Below are 22,383 nucleotides of genomic sequence, written 5' to 3'. Positions count from 1 at the left end.
GACATTGGTTCAAGGTTCAGATCTTGAACCACCAGCTCACTGCTTCACAGTAACGATGAGGATTGAACTTTACACACTTTTACCGTGTTCGATTACCGTGTTCTTAATCGCTCAGTCGATTAAGGCAGTGTCTGGGATGCTCCCGGACGCAGGTTCGAATCCTCGTCACGGCCCTTGTGGATTTGTTCATGAGTATTGAAGGTTTACTTCTCTATTGCGAGCTGTAATTATACAATGTTCGCCCTCCTTGTTGAAGGTCAGTTCCTTCTTGACGCAATATCATATTTTATGCAAGTTACTTAACCAATGTTCATTCTTAGTGGCATTTGCGATATCAGTAGGGGGAGTTTCCTCTTGTTATATAAATAGGTGCTAGTTATATAATTAGATGCTATAAATATAAATAGGTCTAAATATTAAGAGCCTTGGCGAGGGCTTTTCAGTCTTGCAACAATATTTTATCCTGATCTGGTCACGTGTCCCCTGTACACACGTCTAGCTTGTGTACATGTGCTTACATGCTTCATGTACGCCCATTTCGTGTGTACTTACACTTGTCTGCCACTAGTACTCTCCTGTCAGGTGAATATGAACTTACGTTTAACCTACATTCATATTAGACCTGTCCTTGTGTGCAGGTTTTCTTGTGCTTTCATTCACCCTTCACTCACAATCACCTTGTACTCGAGCACCATATACTCATCAACTCCACTCACAGCCCCCTTTAATTCACCTCCCTTACAAGCTAACCACCCCTCATAACCCGTCACCCTCTATAACCACGACCATGGCACCAACGCCAAATTATAATGCCGTCTGCAGTTATACGCGCTCAATCACCCATGCACATAACTGACCTGTTAACTGCCTCCCACAGATGTTACAGCGCCCTCAACCTGGCGATGAGCGAGGCGGCCTCACACGCCTTCTGCTACCCCAGGGGAAGGCATGCGTCTACCAGGTACCCTTCCCTGCCCTCCACGCCCATGCTAGACCCAGACAATCGTCTCGCCCACGTCCACGACGCCCGCAGGCTCAGGAGGCTCATGGCCGCCAATAGGTGGGAGAGGGTGGGAGGGTATTATGTATGGGAGAATGAATGGGAAAATGACTGACATTTAATGGGAGAGAGAAGGATTAGGAGGAATAATCTATTATAGGGATGGGTGTGAATACAAGAGATAATGATTGGGATATGAAAATAAATGGACGAGAGTATAAATGAGAAATAATGGACGACACAATGCGCGGAATAATGTTGGTAGGGAATTGAGACGAGGAGAAACCTGAAAGAGAGAATGGCAGATTGGGTGATGGGAGTAGGAATGAATGGGGCAATGTATTAAAGGAAGGTAGTGAGATAGTGTTATAAAAGACAAGAGAGTTAAGAGACAAAGTGAAATACTGAGTAAGATACTGACCGTGAGAGATTCAGAGTAGTATTATCAAATGTCACATCATTTTGCTGCCGAAATGGAGGCACTGTTTGCTGAAAGACACGTGCCACAGCCTCCTTCCATTGCCAAGGTCATGAGAGCGAGGAAAGTACACCAAGACGAAGTTCCTCGCCGCCTCAATCAACTGACCCTCAAAAAGGTGATGGGGTCATATGAGACCAGTTGGCGCTGCAACCTTGATAAGCCTCCACACAAAATTTTGAAGTTGTTCAGTGGAGAGCGATTGCAGACTCAAGCCAAAAATAATAAAACAATTATATAGCACTTTAGTACCATAATCTGCTTCTTTGTAACAGCCATTAAGGTTGTACAAATAGTCTTTCTGCTTCTGATCTCTTCTTAAAGCCCTCCAATATATCATAGTGTTAGATAAATCTTTCAGCTGTGTCCCTGCCCTGGACATCCAGGCTTGAGATGGCATTGAATACGACTGACAAAGCTTCAAACACCATTTTTATATAGTTAAAATGCCACCACCTTCCTGCTCAGACCCCTCAAGTTGGGTTTTAACGAAGGTGAGACTGAATTGCTCTCATGTGGTACCCTCGTTCTACTGGGTAATGTGGGCGCCCCGTGCCCAGAAAAGTCAAAGTTTGCAAGCTGATGCAATTCATCAATGATGATCAAGCTTCTATTGATGATTGAACTCAAACTTTTACATATACAAGAAGAGAAATGCCGACCCCCTTCTAAGGTCATTAATTACCCTTGCAACCATGACTGGGATAGACAATGGAAGATTCTATTTGCTGCTGAGAAAACACTCTTGAGAAGTAGAGAGCATACATAGCTGAAATGAGAATAACGACGAGAAGAAAAAAACAGTCAACTATGAAGAACAACGGTTTAATTCATCAATAACCATGAGGAACATTGAGTTGAACCGAACAAAGGTGGCAGACACACAGACTTGCAGCACTAAGATGCTTCTTAGAAAGTGTCAACGCAAGATGATTCACCAGTATGATACCTTCTTGGGCCCCCTGTCAGTGTTGTCTGAGAAGGCTCTACAAGATAGCTATTTAATTAAGCAGGTTTTACAGTAGTCTTCATCACCGGATGAAGAGGCCCTCAGGCTACTACTCTGAACTTAGAAGACGGCTACAACTACCGCTACTAAATAAGGCTTTTAGTAACATTGCCACGTTGCTCCAGCTGAGCTTATCACAAGAACATCAGCAATTATTCTTAAGTGCTTTCGCGTCTAGACAGTTTCCTCTCTGCAAGACGATGTTCCAGAAATGGACTCTATTGAAGATGAAAATTCTGGCCAACAGACAACTCCCGCATCACATTGACTTTAACCTAATATTAAATAAATTAAGCACCTATTTAAACGCATATATAACAGTTTCTATTGCTGGTCTTATTGAATAAACTGACACAGAAGGAACAATGTTAACTTTCAAATAGCACCATATAGATGATCGCTTCACACCACTCCTACCAAGTCACTAGAATTAGACCAAAACACCACTGATAGAGGAGACAGAAGAGAGACGTAGAAGATAGCTCATATATTCCTTCTGCTAAGAATGGCATTTAAAACATTACGTTAACTAAACACAAAGTCCCACAGAGTATGTAAAGGCTCTGGCACACATATGGCTCCAGTTTTGACCTATCTTAACACTGAATATTATATATAACAAGTCAAATAATTACAAACAATAAGTTAGTTAAACTGGACAGTTTCAAGGCCCAGGCATCCTACGAGTTGATGAAGGGCGATATAGTTCTACTTGATGGATTCATTTAGGATAACCATAATTTATATTAGTGAGAACAGATGGATGAGGAGAAATATTTAAATAAAGGAGAGGAAAAAGAAGGTAAGAGAATTTGAAAAAGAGGGAGAGAAAGGGGAAGAGAATGGCACACAGAGAAAGAGATAAATAATGGAAAGAATTGCAAGAGAATGGGATAAACAGATATGAGAGACAGAGGAAGGAAATAAGGCAGAAGGCAGGAGAGAAGATTCGATGAAATAATCAATAAGGAGAGAAGATAAACAAGACAAAGTGAGAAGTAGGGAGAATATAAGATGACATGGAGAGAGAGAGATGAGGGAGAGAGTGTTAATAGGGACTAAGGGAAAATAAGTAGAGTGGATGGATATTATATATATATATATATATATATATATATATATATATATATATATATATATATATATATATATATATATATATATATATATATTATATATATATATATATATATATATATTATATATATATATATATTATATATATATATATATTATATATATATATATATTATATATATATTATATATATATATATATATATATATATATATATATATATATATATATATATATATATATATATATATATATATATATATATAAGAAAGGAAGAATGAAGAGATTGGGAATAAGAGATTATTGGAAGCAATAGGGGAAGTGGAGATAATACATAACAAAATGTTGAAACACACACAGACACACACACAATGCAAAGCGCTCAGGATTCGTAGTCCTAAAGGTCCGGGTTCGATCACCGGCGGATGCGGAAACAAATTGGCAGAGTTTCTTTTACTCTGATGCACCTGGTCACCTATCAGTAAATAGGTACGTGGACAGCTGCTACGGGATGCTTCCTGTGTGTGTGTGTGTGTGTGTGTGTGTGTGTGTGTGTGTGTGTGTGTGTGTGTGTGTGTGTGTGTGTGTGTGTGTGTGTGTGTGTGTGTGTGTGTGTGTGAGAGAGAGGACCACGGAATGGAAACATGGCGAAATAGAGAATGAACAGTCATGCAAAGAATGCGAGAAACTTCTTTATAAATCATTTGGAGCTTTACATTGAGTGAAGAAGAAACAGTGTAGTGAGCTGCAACTTTCTGAGTGGCAGAGAGCCGTCGACATTCTCACCCAAGAGATTCTATAATTTATAAGTTAGAAAAACAATCTCTTTTGAAATAGAGTAATCGAAGGTTTTGGAAATCGAGATCTCTCTAAAAATAAAAAAATTGACTCGGTACAAAAATGACCACACTTGGGGTACGTGTGCAGACACTGAACTGAACCTCACCAAGGATACAAAAAGGAAGGGCAGATGAGACATGACCGAGACATAAGAAATATCTAAGAACACAGACGATGTAGACAAAAAATTAACCGATTATTTTGAGTAACAACAGAACAATTTGGCAGAATGGAAATTATAATTAGATGAGCTACTGAGACGAATGTTAACAAAGAAACAAAAAAATTAACCTTTGGGTAGTGAACAAATAGAATAAGTTAGATGAGGAGATAGTCGAGTCTAGCTCTAGCAAAAGTTTCATTAGTGAATCAATAGATCCAAAACATCAAGAAAGTCGGACGTCACTCCACCAGACGACTCAAAGCTAAACAGGCGGGGCCCAGGAACTGGATCCTTTCCCCTGCAGACATTTTTAGGTAAGAACATTTTGATAACGCATAGCAGCAACCGGACCGAAGCAAACTAATGCAAACACGGAAATGCATGGCTGCACCACACTCACTAACGAACCCTTGAAGGTAGACAGACAGACACGCAGAGACATTAAGACAGACAGACATACTCAGGCTGACAAATGTACACACATGTACAACCTAACACAGGCATACGTATGAACCTAAACACCATCAGCAGTGAACAGCTGTATATAGCTACAGACTTCCTGGAGTCAGACACGGACACAGACACAAACCCGCCCAGACACACACAGATGTTCCCGTCTTTCGAGAGTTTCCGTTGACGCACGATCGCGCGCACGCAAAAAAATAAAAAAGCGGCAGCAAATAGATGCAGGACGGCAGACGCACGCACAACCAAAAAGAAGCAGACTTGTCAAATACACCAGCAGACAAACCAGCAAAACACACACAGTCGTATGTACTGACGCATGTCCGAAGAAACGCAAGCGCATGTCTGCACACACATAAACGCACTCGTGTCTGCAAGCACACATGGAGACCAACATAGAAATGGCCTATCACTTGAGGGAAATGCCAATATGAATAAAACTTGTGAATAGTTTCTAAGAACGTGGGTGAAGAATTATTCAGAGACCTCTATGTAAGCTTCTCTATGTCGATCTTTACGTAAAGGAAGACCCTAATCAACCAGGCTGTGAACCTGATCAACCAGGCTGTGAACCTGATCAACAAGGCTGTGAACCTGATCAACCAGGCTGTGAACCTGATCAACCAGGGTGTGATTCATAAGTCAGGCTGCGAGCAGCCGCGTCCAACAGCCAACCGGGAAGCCTGGTCAGAGACCGGGCCGTGGGGCCGTTGATCCCCGGAAGCTACACAAGGTAGGTAGGCGACTAGGACAAGGGATTGGGGGTACATCCGACGTTACTCGGGTGACGGACGCCATATTATATTCAAGATATAATAGATAGTATCTATTATATTCTAGATATAATAGATAGTATCTATCACTGTAACCATCTTGACTTGAAACTTAGAAGGCAGAGGTGAGGGATGTAATGTAGGAGTGGATTACTTAAACACCCAAGTTGTTCCCTAAATGGTCACACCAGGTCACTAAATTCATCAAATTCATCGATGAATTTTGGTGATACATAATAATATTATTGACGCCATGTAGACCAATATTCAGCATTCCACATTTAGAATTTTAGCGAGACACCTCGACAGGAAAGCTCAACACAGAGGAATGAGCACATTTAGTCTGTCTAATATCCCTTGGCCAGAAGAATTTCCTTCACCTTTATTCAGCAAATCAGCTTTACCACACACTAAACAGCCATCCGGGTTGTTAGAGCGGCCAATTCCCCCCCCCCCCCTCCCAGATGATAGTTACTATCTGCCGATATAAAAAGATTATTCAAAAAGAAGACAGGAACGAAGGACAGTAACAAATGAAAGAAAGACGGGAACATAATCTGCCGTCCAAAAAAGAGGGACGGGAACTTCTCCAGGCATCTAACACAGCGACAGGGGCTCGAACAGAGCATCCCATCATGCCTATCTCACCAAACACAGCCAAGCCTCCCACCACACTGTCTCATGTAGTGGACAGGAGGGTGCAGGGGGTAGGGGTGGAGTTGGGGGGAGGGGAGAAGAGGCAGGAAATAGACCTTTGACCTTTGTGCATGGTTCAGAAATACGTGTTGTTGAAGGTCATTTCACAGACACCCAAACGAAGTTAAATTAGAGGGGCTACAGACAGACAGACAGACAGACAGACAGACAGACAGACAGACAGACAGACAGACAGACAGACAGACATTTAGCAGTCTAGACGTAAGCGGCCGCAGACAGTCACCGCCGTAGACATACTCAAGGCCGCAGACTAACGCACGGCTACCCGCTGACAGAGCACAATAACGGACAGACGGACGCATGCACAAATTCGAGTATATTTAAGAATCCTTAAGAAGCCATGAATACTTGGAAATTTTATATATAATGTCCTTATTACCCAACAACAATACATAACTCAGACCCCTTCTCTCTGACCCACCCACCCACCCACCCACACACACACACCCCCACACACACCCCCCCCCCACACACACACCCCCACACACACACACCCCCACACACACACACACACACACACACACACACACACACACACACAGATCACTAACCACCTCCGTTCGGTGTCCCAGAGGGGTGTATCGCTCTCTGGAAGGTACCGGCGACTTGTCCAGCTGCTACCGGTACCAGTACCACGCCGCGCAGCTGGAGAACTACCTGAAGGAGTACCGTAACTTACAGAAGCGGCTCTACAGGATGAAGGAGTCCCGGGACCCCGTCCACAGGGGAGGATCATCTTCCAGGTACGCATAAATCTATGACCAAAAACATAGAGGAAAAAATTCCTTCGATCATAAAAATTATGTTTTAAATGTTTTGTTTTTTCCGGTTTTGGATTATTTTTGTTTTATTCTGAATTAATACGGATTTTTTGTTTTTTTAGTTAACGTAAAATTTATATTTAATTTTCGTTAATTAGCCTGAGTTATTATTAGTTATTTAATATTTTTTGGTTTCAAACTTTAAATGTTTGAGAAAGCGAGTAGACTGACAGGCAAGAGGCAACGCAGTTCTTAACAATCTCATTTTAATGTTATTTTCGATAATTTCAAGAATGTTTATCTCGTAAGTATAATGTTTACTAAATGTTACCTTGACTTTACGGGAATTGAAAGAAAGTTCAGAATAATTTACAGATTGTTTAAAAGAATTATGAGGAGTGTTTAACTGAACATTTATTCAAATGTATATAAATTAGATATATATATATGAATTAGAACTTGCAAAATAAGAAATACAAATAATAAAGCATATAAATGCAATAGTCCCCCAACAAATTTAGGAAATCTGCCTTTTGAGAAATGTCGATATTGTAGTCTGAAGGAAAATACTCCTCATGCTAAGCCAGCATTGTAATTTATTGTATTATACATTGCCATATCTGCATTGCATTATACATTATTGGTCTAAGAAACTAATTATACTTTAAGAATGTCCATACTAGGTATAGGTATTTAACCAACACTTGAATTGTAGTTTAAATAACACCATACAGGCGCCTGCTGGTGGACCATCCAGGCGCCTGCTGGTGGACCGTCCAGGCGCCTGCTGGTGGACCATCCAGGCGCCTGCTGGTGGACCGTCCAGGCGCCTGCTGGTGGACCGTCCAGGCGCCTGCTGGTGGACCATCCAGGCGCCTGCTGGTGGACAATCCAGGCGCCTGCTGGTGGACCGTCCAGGCGCCTGCTGGTGGACCGTCCAGGCGCCTGCTGGTGGACCATCCAGGCGCCTGCTGGTGGACCGTCCAGGCGCCTGCTGGTGGACCGTCCAGGCGCCTACTGGTGGACCGTCCAGGCGCCTGCTAGTGGACCGTCCAGGCGCCTGCTGGTGGACCGTCCAGGCGCCTGCTGGTGGACCGTCCAGGCGCCTGCTGGTGGACCATCCAGGCGCCTGCTGGTGGACCGTCCAGGCGCCTGCTGGTGGACCGTCCAGGCGCCTGCTGGTGGACCGTCCAGGCGCCTGCTGGTGGACCGTCCAGGCGCCTGCTGGTGGACCGTCCAGGCGCCTGCTGGTGGACCGTCCAGGCGCCTGCTGGTGGACCGTCCAGGCGCCTGCTGGTGGACCGTCCAGGCGCCTGCTGGTGGACCGTCCAGGCGCCTGCTGGTGGACCGTCCAGGCGCCTGCTGGTGGACCGTCCAGGCGCCTGCTGGTGGACCGTCCAGGCGCCTGCTGGTGGACCGTCCAGGCGCCTGCTGGTGGACCGTCCAGGCGCCTGCTGGTGGACCGTCCAGGCGCCTGCTGGTGGACCATCCAGTCGCCTGCTGGTGGACCATCCAGTCGCCTGCTGGTGGACCATCCAGGCACCTGCTGGTGGACCATCCTGGCACCTGCTGGTGGACCATCCTGGCACCTGCTGGTGGACCATCCAGGCGCCTGCTGGTGGACCATCCAGGGGCCTGCTGGTGGACCATCCAGGCGCCTGCTGGTGGACCATCCAGGCGCCTGCTGGTGGACCATCCAGGGGCCTGCTGGTGGACCATCCAGGCACCTGCTGGTGGACCACCACCACCAGTGGTGGGTGGTTTGTGAGGGTACCACCTCTGGTGCCAATGTGGGGACCCATAGCCTCGGAGAAGAAAATAAAAAGTATTCAGAGGAGACCTTGTGGTTTCTCACTGAACACTAATATTATCTTCTCCTACCACCCCCATTCTTTTGTATGTACACATATATATTTACTTTATTTGAACTTTGTTACGAATATATTATATATATATATATATATATATATATATATATATATATATATATATATATATATATATATATATATATATATATATATATGTCGTATCTAGTAGCCAGAACGCACTTCTCTGCCTACTATGCAAGTACCGATCTGCCTATTAAGTCAAGTTTTCCTGAATTAATATATTTTTCTCATTTTTTGCTTATGAAATGATAAAGCTATCCATATAATTATGTATGAGTTAAAAAAAATTAATTTGAGTTAAAACTAAAGATATATGACCGAACCTAACCTACCTAACCTAACCTAACCTACCTAACCTAACCAAGACAATAATTTATGTTCCTAATATAATATAATAATAATATTTCAAATAAACCAATTGGAAATTTGTTTTTGAAAATAATGAAAATCACTGACTATTAGGCGAATCGAGCCTTGCATAGTAGGCCGAGAAGTGCGTTCTGGCTAATAGGTAAGAGATTATATATATATAATATATATATATACTATATATATATATACTATATATATATATATAATATATATATATATATATATATAATATAATATATATATTATATATATATATATATATATATATATATATTATATATATATATATGTATATATGTATGTATATATAACATATAAACATGATTAATAGTTTAGCGAGGGATATCAGCTGGCGACGTACCAGCTCCATGTTTTCTCAGGAACATATTCATTTTCAGCTTTTAATGCTTTCTTTCCTTTCGTTCTCCAGGCTGACAGCTTTCACGGACAGCCTTGACAGTTCTGGAAAAGTTCTAAGTGATCTCGCTGGGAGCCTGTCCCATGACGTCAGCAGTAGTCTGACGCGAGATATCGCCAGTAGTTTCGCTCGCGACATCGCAAGCAGCTTGAACCGGGACATCGCTGGAAGCCTCTCTCGCACCGGTAGCCTGAACCGTGACGTCACCGGCAGCTTGAGTCGCGTTGGCAGCCTCACCCGAGACGTCACGGCCGGCTTGAGCCGCGCCGGCAGCCTCACCCGAGACGTCACGGCCGGCTTGGGCCGCGCTGACAGCCTCACCCGTGACGTCGCCGGTGTCAGTCTGTTCCCAGGCGCTCCTAGCTCCGCCTCGCCTCCCTCTCCGTACCGCGACAGGGAGCTGGGACTGCCTCGCCGCCGCGCCAGGGCCGCTACGGAACCCCTACTGGAAGTAGCGCATCCTGGCGTCCTAGCCCACAGGAAATCCAGTCTGGGCCTCATCTCAGGAGCCACGCTAGGACACTCCGATGCTGTCAGAGAAGTTCTGAAGGGAAGAACTCGAGGCCCCTCAGATTCCGTTATCGACGCTATGCACAGTCGTTCCGTAGCGGAATCCGAATCTATGATAGATGCTATGCAAAGTCGGGCGTTGGGAGGACCGGAGGGTGTGAGAGACGCGATTCAGAGTCGGGGCATGGGTCCCACAGAGAGTATGCTGGGCCCCTCGGGGGATGTTATGGTAGATATGACCTCGGGGGACTCCCTGCGTCCCTCGGAGCCCCTCAGGTCGATCTTAAAGAACCGGTACGAGGGTGGGGGACTTCTCTACCAGGGGAAGTACTCGAACAGTGCCTACTACGACGACGACGACGACGACGAGGGGCCGACCTACAGCCCTGCGGAGTATAAAGACTACCTCGATCACGGCTCCTGAGTTATCTCCTCCTCCTCCTCCTCCACGCTCTAGCTATTATGGATAAACATTAGGAGTAATCTTTTTTATATTTGCCGACTGCTCTTGTTGTCTGTTGTTGTCTGTTGTTGAAGATAGAATGCCTTCTCGAGCCAAAAGCTGTCGTTTTCTAGCCCCTCCCCCTCTCTCTCTCTCCCCCACTACTTCTCCCCAGTTGTGTGTCGTCTGCCTCCCATGGTGCTACGGTGGGACATTGGAGCTCTTTCTCACCTAACTTGTTCTCATTTCCACTTTGATATCACTGAATATACTACCTCTGTTTCTCCTTGTTGGTATTTTATCGTTGCTTCCTTGTAATAATACAACAGAAGGCTGTACTACCATTATACACTAGTGGGTGTAGTGCCATAGTACACCATTGGCTTTTTGGGCCAAAATACAGCCTTCTGTACCTTTATTTAATTTTAATTGATAATAAAAAACGGAAAAAAATTTGAAGGACTTTATTATTTTCAAGTTAATAATTTTATTGAAAAATCCGTCGTTTTATTAAGTGTTGGTTTATTATATATATAAACTACACAGATTAGTATTCATATATAGTAACTCATACTATGAAGTAAAACTATTTGACTGATGAGTTGTGAGGGATTTACTGTCAAAGGTTATTCATTGCTGAGGTTATGTATACGAGGATGAAAGAGGTGAGGCAGCATAGTAAGGTTTTTTACACACACACACACACCACACACACACACATACCACACACACACACACATACCACACACACACACACATACCACACACACACATACCACACACACACCACACCCGATGTTCGCGGATAAATTAATGAGAAGACTTGTGACAAACGAGGATTGTAGGATTCTCCAAAGACGAATTAAACAAGCTGCAGAGATGATCAGAAAAATGGATACTGGAGTTCAATACGAGCAAGTGTAAAATTATGGAAATGGTATTAGGTGACAGGAGACTAAAGGATCAGTACACACCGAAGGGAAACTATCTTCTTGTGATGATTCGAGAAAGGGACCTGGGAGTGGTCGTAACACTTCATCTAACTCCTGAGGCACATATTAACCGGATAACGACAGCAGCGTTAAAACGCTAGCAACAGATAGAACGTCATTCAGAAACCTAAATAAGGAGGCATTCAGAGCGTTTTACACTGCCTGCGTGAGACCAGTCTTAGAGTATGCAGCCCCATCATGGAGCCCCCGCCAAAAGAAACACACAGGGAAACTGGAAAATGTTCTGAAATTTGCGACGAGGCTAGTACTGGAGTTGCATGGGATGGGGTATGAAGAGCGACTGAAGGAACTGAACCTGACGGCGTTAGAAAAGAAAGGCAGCGACGAGATATGATAGCAGCATACAAAATACTTAGGGGGATTGACAGTGCAAATTGACAAAGTTCACACGGAATACCAACAGAACGAGGGGACATGGATGGAAGCTGGAAACTCATCTGAGTCACAGAGATGCTAGAAAGTTTTCTTTTAGCGTGAGAGTAGTGGGGAAATGGGATGAACTAAAGGAGCCCATTGTGGAAGTAAAATCTATTCATAGTTGTAAAACTTGGTATGATAGAGAACGAGGACAGGAGTCATTGCTTTAAAGAACCAAAGGCTAGAAAGGCGGGATCCAAGAGCCAATGCTCGATCCTGTAGGCTGAAATAGGTGAGCAGACAGACACAGACACAGACACACACACACACACACGTCAATTACCGGATATTACACGTTTCTGGAAGATGATGCTTCACTGAAGATTAAATCCTTAAAGTTAATTCCCGTTTTTGACCATCCAGTCATAGAATTAGATTCTTTGGTTTGTGTGAATACTTTTGCTAAAGGAATCAACAACTATTACCACCACAGAAAGAGAGGAATCATCAACTATTACAACCACAGAGAGAGTGGAATCATCAACTATACCTCCACAGAAAGTGGAATCATTACACTACTCATCAGAAACTCATTTGTTTAGCCTCTGTCATATGACCAAAGAATTTTCCATGACAGAACAACGTGATGCGGAAGTGGGGTTGGATGCTGGAGACTAGCATCTCTAGCGTGAAATGCTTCTGTCACATAGCAAGAGTATACACACGGAGAGATACATAGGGAGACAATATACACCAGACACACATACCGAAGCCGCCAATAGGAGGCTTATACACTTAGTATATACACCATTGTGACACACAGTACAGCCAATTAAGGGTTACATACAAGATACATATACGTACTCGCGATGTGTTCAGTTATGCAATATAAAATAACCCATTCGCCAAGGGATATATAGCGAGGCCACATAAGGGGCCACATAGGAGTTTATATATATATATATATATATATATATATATATATATATATATATATATATATATATATATATATATATATATATATTATATATATATATATATATATATATATATATATTTATATATATATATATATATGTCGTACCTAGTAGCCAGAACGCACTTCTCAGCCTACTATGCAAGGTTCGATTTGCCTAATAAGCCAAGTTTTCCTGAATTAATATATTTTCTCTAATTTTTTTCTTATGAAACGATAAAGCTACCCATTTCATTATGTACGAGGTCAATTTTTTTTATTGGAGTTAAAATTAACGTAGATATACGACCGAACCTAACCAACCCTACCTAACCTAACCTATCCTATCTTTATAGGTTAGGTTAGGTAGCCGAAAAAGTCAGGTTAGGTTAGGTAGTCGAAAAAATATTAATTCATGAAAACTTGGCTTATTAGGGAAATCGAACCTTGCATAGTAGGCTGAAGTGCGTTCTGGCTACTAGGTACGACATTATATATATATATATATATATATATATATATATATATATATATATATATATATATATATATATATATATATATATATATATATATATATATATATATATAAGTTATATATAGTGTGTCAAAGCGAAGATTCTTGCGCTCGCACGCGCAAGCACGCGCAAGCACACACACACACACACACACACACACACACACACACACACACACACACACACACACACACACACACACACACACACACACACACCCACCGATAGACCAGACGGCAAGGCACACATACGTACGTGTGGACATACAGTCTTCCAAAAAGGTTCTTGACAATTCTTAGCGGTCCAGGAATGTGGATTTCCCCGGACCGGGTCGTAGGTAGGTTTGATGTTGACGCTGCTTGCTGAGTGATAGTTCCATGTTCCACTAAGTGGAATAGTGCTCCGGTATGTAGAACAATGCTCCGGTAATGTGGAACAGGGCTCCGGTATGCATGTGTTGCTCGGTATACGAGATTGGTTCAGATTCCTGGCGAAAGGATTCCCTATGTGTGTGTATTGTTTTGTTCAGCTCCAATGTTGGTTCATAGTCTCGTTACGTGGTCATCACAGCCACGGTGTGTAGACTCGGCGTCTTGCAATAAAGAGGGTTTCTGTGCGAGTCCAGTTATCAGGTTTAAATACCGATGGTAAATTGCAATAACGTAGTTGACATTTTAGACACCCAAACCTCGCATTTGAACCTACAGAAAGTGGCCACGTTTCGGTCCTTCCTGCACCATTATCGTGTATAGAACGCGTGGCAGAGGAAGTCAAAATGTAACTAAAGAATGCAAAAGGTGAAAGGCGAGGAGGATGAGTCGAGTTGAAGTCTACCATAAAATGTGTGGTGAAAGAAAATGGCTGAAGGCCTACTGATGCAACTGAAATGAGATAGGAACATTTGAGAAAGAAATGAGAGCATAAAGGGCGGATTAACCTATGTAATGAGAAAGCCAGCAGACAAGAACAACAGAGTCAAGACAAAGGTTCGTATCAGATCTGGATCTATACCAGAACCCATTCGACAAGACGGCGTCTATCAAGAGCACCAGAGACCGGAAAGAATATTTTAAAACGAAGCCCAATCATTAGGATGATTAAAGTGGCCTATAAACACCACTGATGAAAGCATTGCTCTTGCCTGCTGACTTAACCCATCTTTCGTGTTCGATTTGACCCTTATTAAAATCTACGGCCAGTATCATTAGGTATTAAGAGAGGACGAGAGAACTGGGCTGTTGTTGCTGTTAAATCATGCCTCTCTCTGTACATATATCTGGCCTCTATAAGCTCGCGTTCTCTCTCTCTCTCATTTCTTTCTCGTGTGTTGCTTTTTCATTTATTTCAGTTTCACCGTTAGGCCCTCTGCAGTTTTCTGTTCCTTAATCCTATTAACTCCATTAATATATCTCACCTCACATTCTATGGCATACATCCTCGCCTTTGACCAAACATTCTTACCAAATATGTTGAATTTCTTTACCATTATTTCTTCACACGTCTTGAGAATGGTCCAGGATGGTCCGAGATAACGCTTCCTTCAGGTGAGTGGGTTGGGCGTTGACAAAAGTTCAAATGTCAGGATGGGCGGGGTTGGGTCAGCGGTCCTCGCTGAACGTGGGTTCAAAAGCCTCCGGTAAGTGGTGCGGTTCACTGGTACAGTGGTATAGGTTCCTAGGTCCAAGCATGTGCGTATAGTGGTTCGCTGTAAGGATTCAATAGTATTAAAAATGAGTGGTTCAAGCATGAAGTCCCAGTAACCAGTATATATATTTATATATATGATAGCTTATCTAGCTAATTATGAAGATTGTTTTCAGTATGTGAACTTTCACGCTTGACGGATTTCACCGTTGTTGGGTAACGCCTCGGTTGGATCTCACCCACTGTTGAATTTCCTTTTTCCTTCAAAGTCTTACAGTCTTCTGATCTCTGATGATCTAAGTCTTATATTTTTTGTCCGTTTGTCCACTTTTGTTTACTGACTTATGTTACCTGCACACTATTTCCGGCTCCTTTCTCCACCATACTCTATACTCACTAATACTAGGAAGCAGTCTCCACTCCATTTGACATTCTGTAGTCTAATTAAGCCCTACATATCAGCATTGCAGCATCTTTAATGTTATGATAATTATAAGAATGTCGATAGAAATAAAAATAAAAACTGAGTGGTTATTTAAAAAGGCGCAGATTACATTTCTCTCTTACCTACCATGGATCATATATTTTGTAAGTTTAACTGTAGGGACTACCTTAGTGGCTTTCATTAGGGTTATACTGCCATAGGAATCCTTCGATAAGTTTTTGGGTATAGACTTGTGGCCGCTCGTGAACTTGGAGCCGGCTGAGGAAAGTCCTCTGTCTCCGGCTTTTCCCTTTGAAAAAAAGGGAAGGAGACTTCAATCTTCTTCAATCTTCCTGCTTTGGCAAGCTGGCAGCCAAAGTGGGTTGACGGAGATATACATATATATATATTTTTTTTTTCACCTGTGGGGGGGGACTTTGTTTTCCCCAGTGTGTCATTTTTTTGTCCACAGTGCCAGATCAACGCAGGTGTTAACGCATCACTGCCACTGAGTGAGTTAGAGATGTGATCTGACTTTTGTAAATATCGTTCAGTGTAATTTATGTCTCGTGCTGGCTAATCTCGAGCCCACGACTTTCTCTCTCTCTCAATATGTATACATTCTCTCACACTCACTCACTCACTCTCTCTCTCTGAATCTTCCAGTCTTCCGTAGTTGCATCGTTGTCTTCCCAAGTCTTACTTTCATGAGTAGATAGAGATACCACTGTGTGTGGTTTCTACTAACTTGAAAGTCCCACATGACTTTTCTTTCCTTACCCTGCCCTCCCATTCCCTCCCTCTCTTCTCTTCCCTAACCCATAACCTCCACTCCCTCCTCTACCTTCCCCCACTTATTTACCTCTATCCACCCCTTCCTTTCCTGTTTTTTTCCACCACACTCCTTCTCAACCCATAAGTCATTTTACCTTTCCTACTTATCTTTATCTGTATACTCAAACCCCATCCCCATGTCTTCCCCCCCCCCCCAACTCACTCACTCTCCCCTTTCCTACACCTTCCCCTCCCCATTCCCTCCCCTCTCTTTTCCCCTCCAAGACTACAACCCCGATCAATCCCCAGTGTTGTCTCGACGGAAGGGACCAGAGATACGGAGAAAGCTTGCTCTGGTTAGTTATTTAAACAAGAAAAAAATTTCTTTGCAGCATCAAGAAGACAAAATTTCTAAGAGTTAGATTAGCAGCCTGTTAGAATATAAATTAATATGTATTCCACTGTATTATAATATAAAAAAATACATTATGCTAGATTACATTCATATGTATAATATATATATATATATATATATATATATATATATATATATATATATATATATATATATATATATATATATATATATATATATATATATGTATAAATTGTTTTTATGTGAGCGAGATGCTTAAAGAAACCCAAATAAGGATACTATGAATCTGTTGTTTAGTAAATGGAAACATACGAATAGGAATGGTTAACAGTATCTCTAGTGACCTCCCGTTTTCCCCGTTTGTGAGTCCATCTGTTTGGGACATTATGTTTTCAATGCTAAAATGTATTGTCTGTCGAACTTCTCCCTAGCTGGCCAATATTCACCATTTCTCTGGACAATACCCACCAATGTTTGCAGACATTATTCGCCAACATCAGTGGATAATATTCACCAATTTTACTGGTCAATAATTGTCAATATTCTGGTCATTATTCGCCAGGCAACTGGTCAATATTCAGGTCAATATTCGCCATGTAACTGGTCAATATTCAATTACTTCACTGGTTACTACTTGCCCATATGCTGGTCAATATTTCCCACGTTCTGGTCAATATTCCCCCCACTTTACTGTGAATGAAGCTTTTGACTGAATTGTGTTTTATTTCCTCAAGTTATCTCCTTAACCACAGAGTGAACTGTGCACTTACCTCATTCACTCCTCATTCATGAGGGTTGGATGAGTACGCAAGGTGTAGATGAATAATGGGGTAAATGAGTGTTAAGAAATATTCGCCACAGAATTCCTAAGTGGAAGAGAGTATTTATCAAGAGTGATGTGGAGAGCATTCATCAAAAATTATGTGGCGAATGAATACTCATCAAGAATGTGGCGAATGAATACTCATCAAGAATGGGGCGAATGAATACTCATCAAGAATGGGGCGAATGAATACTCATCAAGAATGGGGCGAATGAATACTCATCAAGAATGGGGCGAATGAATACTCATCAAGAATGGGGCGAATGAATACTCATCAAGAATGGGGCGAATGAATACTCATCAAGAATGGGGCGAATGAATACTCATCAAGAATGGGGCGAATGAATACTCATCAAGAATGGGGCGAATGGTTATTCACCATGAACAATGATAGGAATAATCTCACGTACCCGTTAATTGGCCGCCTGCAATAAGTGTTCTCTCACTGAAAATCTCGGCCTGGCCTCTGAACAGTAGTAGTCCAGGAATAGTTGTGGCCTCGAATGTTCTTAAGGATTTCATTTCCAGTAGGTAAGGATAATAAACCTCTTTTTGAACTAGTTCCTGCAGTATTTGCCTTAAGAAAACGTTGTATATATGTAAATATGCTGTAAGGGGAAACTTAAGGAAGTAAGTAATTATCAAAAGAAGGCTCCAAACCGGGAAGGCTATGTAGCACCATCCAACCCGTTCTCGCAAATTTAATAAGTCAATATTGACTTATTAAATATGTGCATAGGTGACATACTTAACATAATAAATACCCTTAAAAAGATTCATAGAAAACACCGACCTTACCTAACCTTGTTAGTATCTTAAGATAAGCATCTTATTGCTTCGTAATTACAATTATTACCTAACCTATAATAGGTATAGGTTAAGTAATAATTGTAATTACGAAGCAATAAGATGCTTATCTTAAGATACTAACAAGGTTAGGTAAGGTCGGTGTTTTCTATGAATCTTTTTAAGGGTATCTATTATGTTTAGTATATCACCTATGCACCTAGTTAATAAGTCAATATTGACTTTACGAATTTGCGAGAACGGTTTGCACCATCATATGTGCGGGATAATGAGAGGGCGCTAAATATCACCATGGATGCCAATACGAGAACAGAAGCGCATAAGGCAAACGATATCAAAAGTATCCGAGTCGCCAAGAATACTATCGAGGGACAAGCGACCGCGAGGGACGGTCGGAAAACAAGACACGCTCATCCCGGAAGTCAGGACATTCAACAAGGATATGCACGACTGTAAGAGGGACAATGCAATTAGGACAATAAGGAGCAGGATGGCGCTCCATCAAGTGACCATGAGTTAAGCAAGTACGGCCAAAACGCAACCTCGCCAGAGCCGTTTCCCATCGCCAGTTAGGGTGGTAGGGGGACGGCCACGAGGACACACAACTTTTTAGAGTACGTAGTTTGTTACCAGTAACAGACGACCAAGAAGCCAGCCAACGGGTAAGGATGGAGGAATGGATAACCGGGTAAAAGTCGGAAAAAGAAATCCCTTTACGAGAGATGGGACAAGAGCGGACAGCTTCCCTGGTGGCAGCATCCGCACGCTCATTTAAAGAGACACCAATATGGCTGGGAACCCAACAAAACTCAACCGACTTAAATTTACTGTGAACAAGAAACACCCAATGCTGGATCTCGACAACCACTGGATAAACCGGATTAAAGGACCCGAGAGCCATGAGGGCACTACGAGAGTCAACTACGACTACATAGGAAGATTGACAACGAGAAAGCAGGAGACGAAGAGCATAGAGAACAGCATAAAGCTCTGCTGTGTAGATGCTAGTCTCCAGAGATAAGCGACACACAAGTGCAATAAGGAAAAATAACAGTAGTCAACACCGTCCGCAGACTTAGACCCATCGGTGAAGACAGAAATGGAGAGGGAGTGAAAAGAAAAGTGCTCAAGGAAAAGGCATTTTAGAACCGTAGGAGGGGTAAAAGCTTTAGTGACGCGGGTCAAGGATGAGCAAAGCTACGGAAGGGGGACTCTCCATGGGGACAAAGAAGGAACAACACGGAGAAATATTAGAAATACGAATGGAGAGAGAATCCTTTATGCGAGATAACCGGACAGAAATAGGGAGGTGGTGAAGAAGAACAGGAACCACAGAAGGGGTAAGAGTTAAAGCACGACAGAGGCGAGAGGAAGGATGTTGCAAGGACCGCGCAAGATAGCGAAGACAGTAGCGATCACGGCGGTCCTGGAGAGACAGGAAGCCAGTGTCAACATACAAGCTGAGGACGGGAGTCGAACGAAAGGCACCAGAACTGAGGCGCACCCCAGTATGGTGCAAAGCATCAAGACGGTGAAGAGTAGAAGGAGAAGCAGACGAGTAAGCAGGGCAACCATAATCGAGCTTAGACAGGACGAGAGAGGAATGTAAAGCGAGGTGTGTACGCCTATCCGCTCCCCAAGAAGTATGGGACAATACCCGAAGGAAGGTAAGGGCCTTAGAGCACTCAACACGGAGGTAAGAGATATGGGGAGACCAAGACAAACGAGTGTCAAAGAATAACCCCAAACGCTTCATGGAATCTTTGTACTCAAGGGGATGACCATAAAGTGACAAAGAGGGACGAAGAACGACCCGTTTCTGAGTAAAAGTCATGGCACAAGTCTTAGTAGTAGAGACCTTGAAGCCATGATCGGTGGCCCAAGACGACACGGCATCAATCGCAAGTTGAAGCCGGCGTTGAAGGGGAGACGAATCATCACCCTGACAGCAAAGGGTGAGGTCATCGACATAGAGAGCGGAGAAGACGCCTGAAGGAAGAGAGGAAAGAAGACCATTGAGGGCAACCAGAAAAAGAGTAGTGCTCAGAACACTACCCTGGGGCACACCTTCGTATTGCTGAAAAGAGGCAGAGAGTGCGGTACCAAGCCTCACCTATAAGGAACGACCAGAGAGGAAGCTGCGGAGAAAGAAAGGGAGATGACCACGAAGGCCAAAAGAATGAAGCTGAGATAGAATATGATATCACCAAGTGACGTCTTAAACCTTTTCCAGGTCAAAAAGGACGGCAACAAAAGATGTCTTCACAGTAAAAGCAGAACGAATATAGACCTCCAAGTTCACCAGGACATCTGTTGTGCTGTGGCACTTCCGGAATCCAAATTGAGAAGGGGAGAGGAGGGTGATGGTGTTCCAAGAACCACATCAGACGAACGTTAACCATACGTTCAAAGAGTTTGCAGACACAACTTGTGAGGGCAATAGGGCGAAAGTCCTTAGGGGATGTTCTCACAGACCCTGGTTTGTGAACAGAGAGGACAACAGCATCAAGCCAGTCCTCAGGGACTGACGACGACTCCCAGATGCGATTATACTCAGTAAATACTGAGACATGATTAAACTTAGTAAATACTGAGACGTGCACGGATGGAGATGGCGAAGCATCTCATAATGAATACCATCGGAGCCCGCCGCCGTAGAACTGCAAAGGGCCAGGGCAGACTGAAGTTCAGAGAGAGAAGGGATTGTTATAGGGAAGGCGAAGATGAGTACGGAAATCCAAAAGACAAGATTCAAGGACAGGTTTACAAAGAAGGAAAGATTTGGGAAGATGAAAACCAGAGCTAACAGAAGAAAACTGGGAAACAAGTTTGGTAGCGACCTGTAACGGGTCCGCCAAAAGAGTACCATGGAGGTGAAGGACCGGCGAGACATCGGGAACAAACTTACCCGCTATTTTGAGGATACGCTTCCAGATCTGCAGCAGAGGAGTGTCTGACGTAATGGTGGAGACATAAGACACCCAACATTCACGTTTAGCTGTAAGGATGGCCCTACAGGCCACCGCACTCGCCTTCCGAAATAAAAGAAAAGAATCGGCCGTCTGCCGGCGGCGGTGTCTCTTCCAGGCTGCACGCTTACAGTGGACAGCCCGAGCACAGTCTGTATCCCACCAGGGAACGCACTTCCGTGGGCCCCGAGAGGAAGAGCGAGGAATAGAGTGGAGGGCAGCGTCGAAGACTGTGTCATGAAAAAGGAGGAGAGAGTGAGGGAGAGGCAGAAGGGAAAGGTTAGAGAGAGTAGCACTGAAGATAAATAGGTTCCAGTCTGACTTAGCAAACTGCCACCTAGGGAAGGATGCCATGGGATGCCATCGCTGCCATGGAGGTCATCAAGAACCTGCCACGTAAAATCTAAGTAAAGAGAAGATGACCAAAGAGAAAGATCAAGACAGGAAAGGGTGCGAGTCCGCGTGTCCAAACGTGTGATCTTGCCAGAATTTAGAAGAAACAGGGAAGAAGAGAGGATAAACGGCTCAAGAAGGCAACTCCGGGTCTTCGTCAGAACATCACCCCAAAGGGAATGACGACAATTGAAAACACCCAGCAGGAGACCAGGTTCCGGCAAGGGGTCCAGTAGGTGTTTCAGATCGGGAAGAGAAAGTGGGACACTTGGGGGGAGATAAATGGAATAGATGCTGTTCCATTTCCTCTGAAAGATACGAGCAGCAGAACAATGGATAGGCAAAAGAAAAAATAAGGGAACAAAGGGAACATCAGAGCGAATCAAGAGCAGAAGAGTTAGGAACCCCAG

General features: G+C 43.2%; 1 protein-coding gene across 3 annotated transcripts in view; it reads left to right on the top strand.

Moving 5' to 3' along the window:
* Positions 1-13,229, top strand: part of LOC123752455 (uncharacterized) — a 524,100-nt gene extending 510,871 nt beyond the window's left edge. For all 3 annotated transcript variants that reach the window (XM_069302647.1, XM_069302645.1, XM_069302646.1), the window contains exons 4-6: positions 878-1,060; positions 7,095-7,265; positions 9,978-13,229. In XM_069302647.1, the coding sequence (XP_069158748.1) occupies positions 878-1,060; positions 7,095-7,265; positions 9,978-10,899 (1,276 nt within the window). In that variant the 3' untranslated portion in view covers positions 10,900-13,229. The remainder of the gene's footprint in view (positions 1-877; positions 1,061-7,094; positions 7,266-9,977) is intronic.
* The last annotated feature ends 9,154 nt before the right edge of the window (positions 13,230-22,383 follow it).

The sequence above is a fragment of the Procambarus clarkii genome, chromosome 48, assembly GCF_040958095.1.
Source record: "Procambarus clarkii isolate CNS0578487 chromosome 48, FALCON_Pclarkii_2.0, whole genome shotgun sequence".
NCBI lineage: Eukaryota > Metazoa > Arthropoda > Malacostraca > Decapoda > Cambaridae > Procambarus > Procambarus clarkii.
Note: the sequence above shows the minus strand (reverse complement) of the source record. Positions and strands in the feature narration are given on the sequence as shown.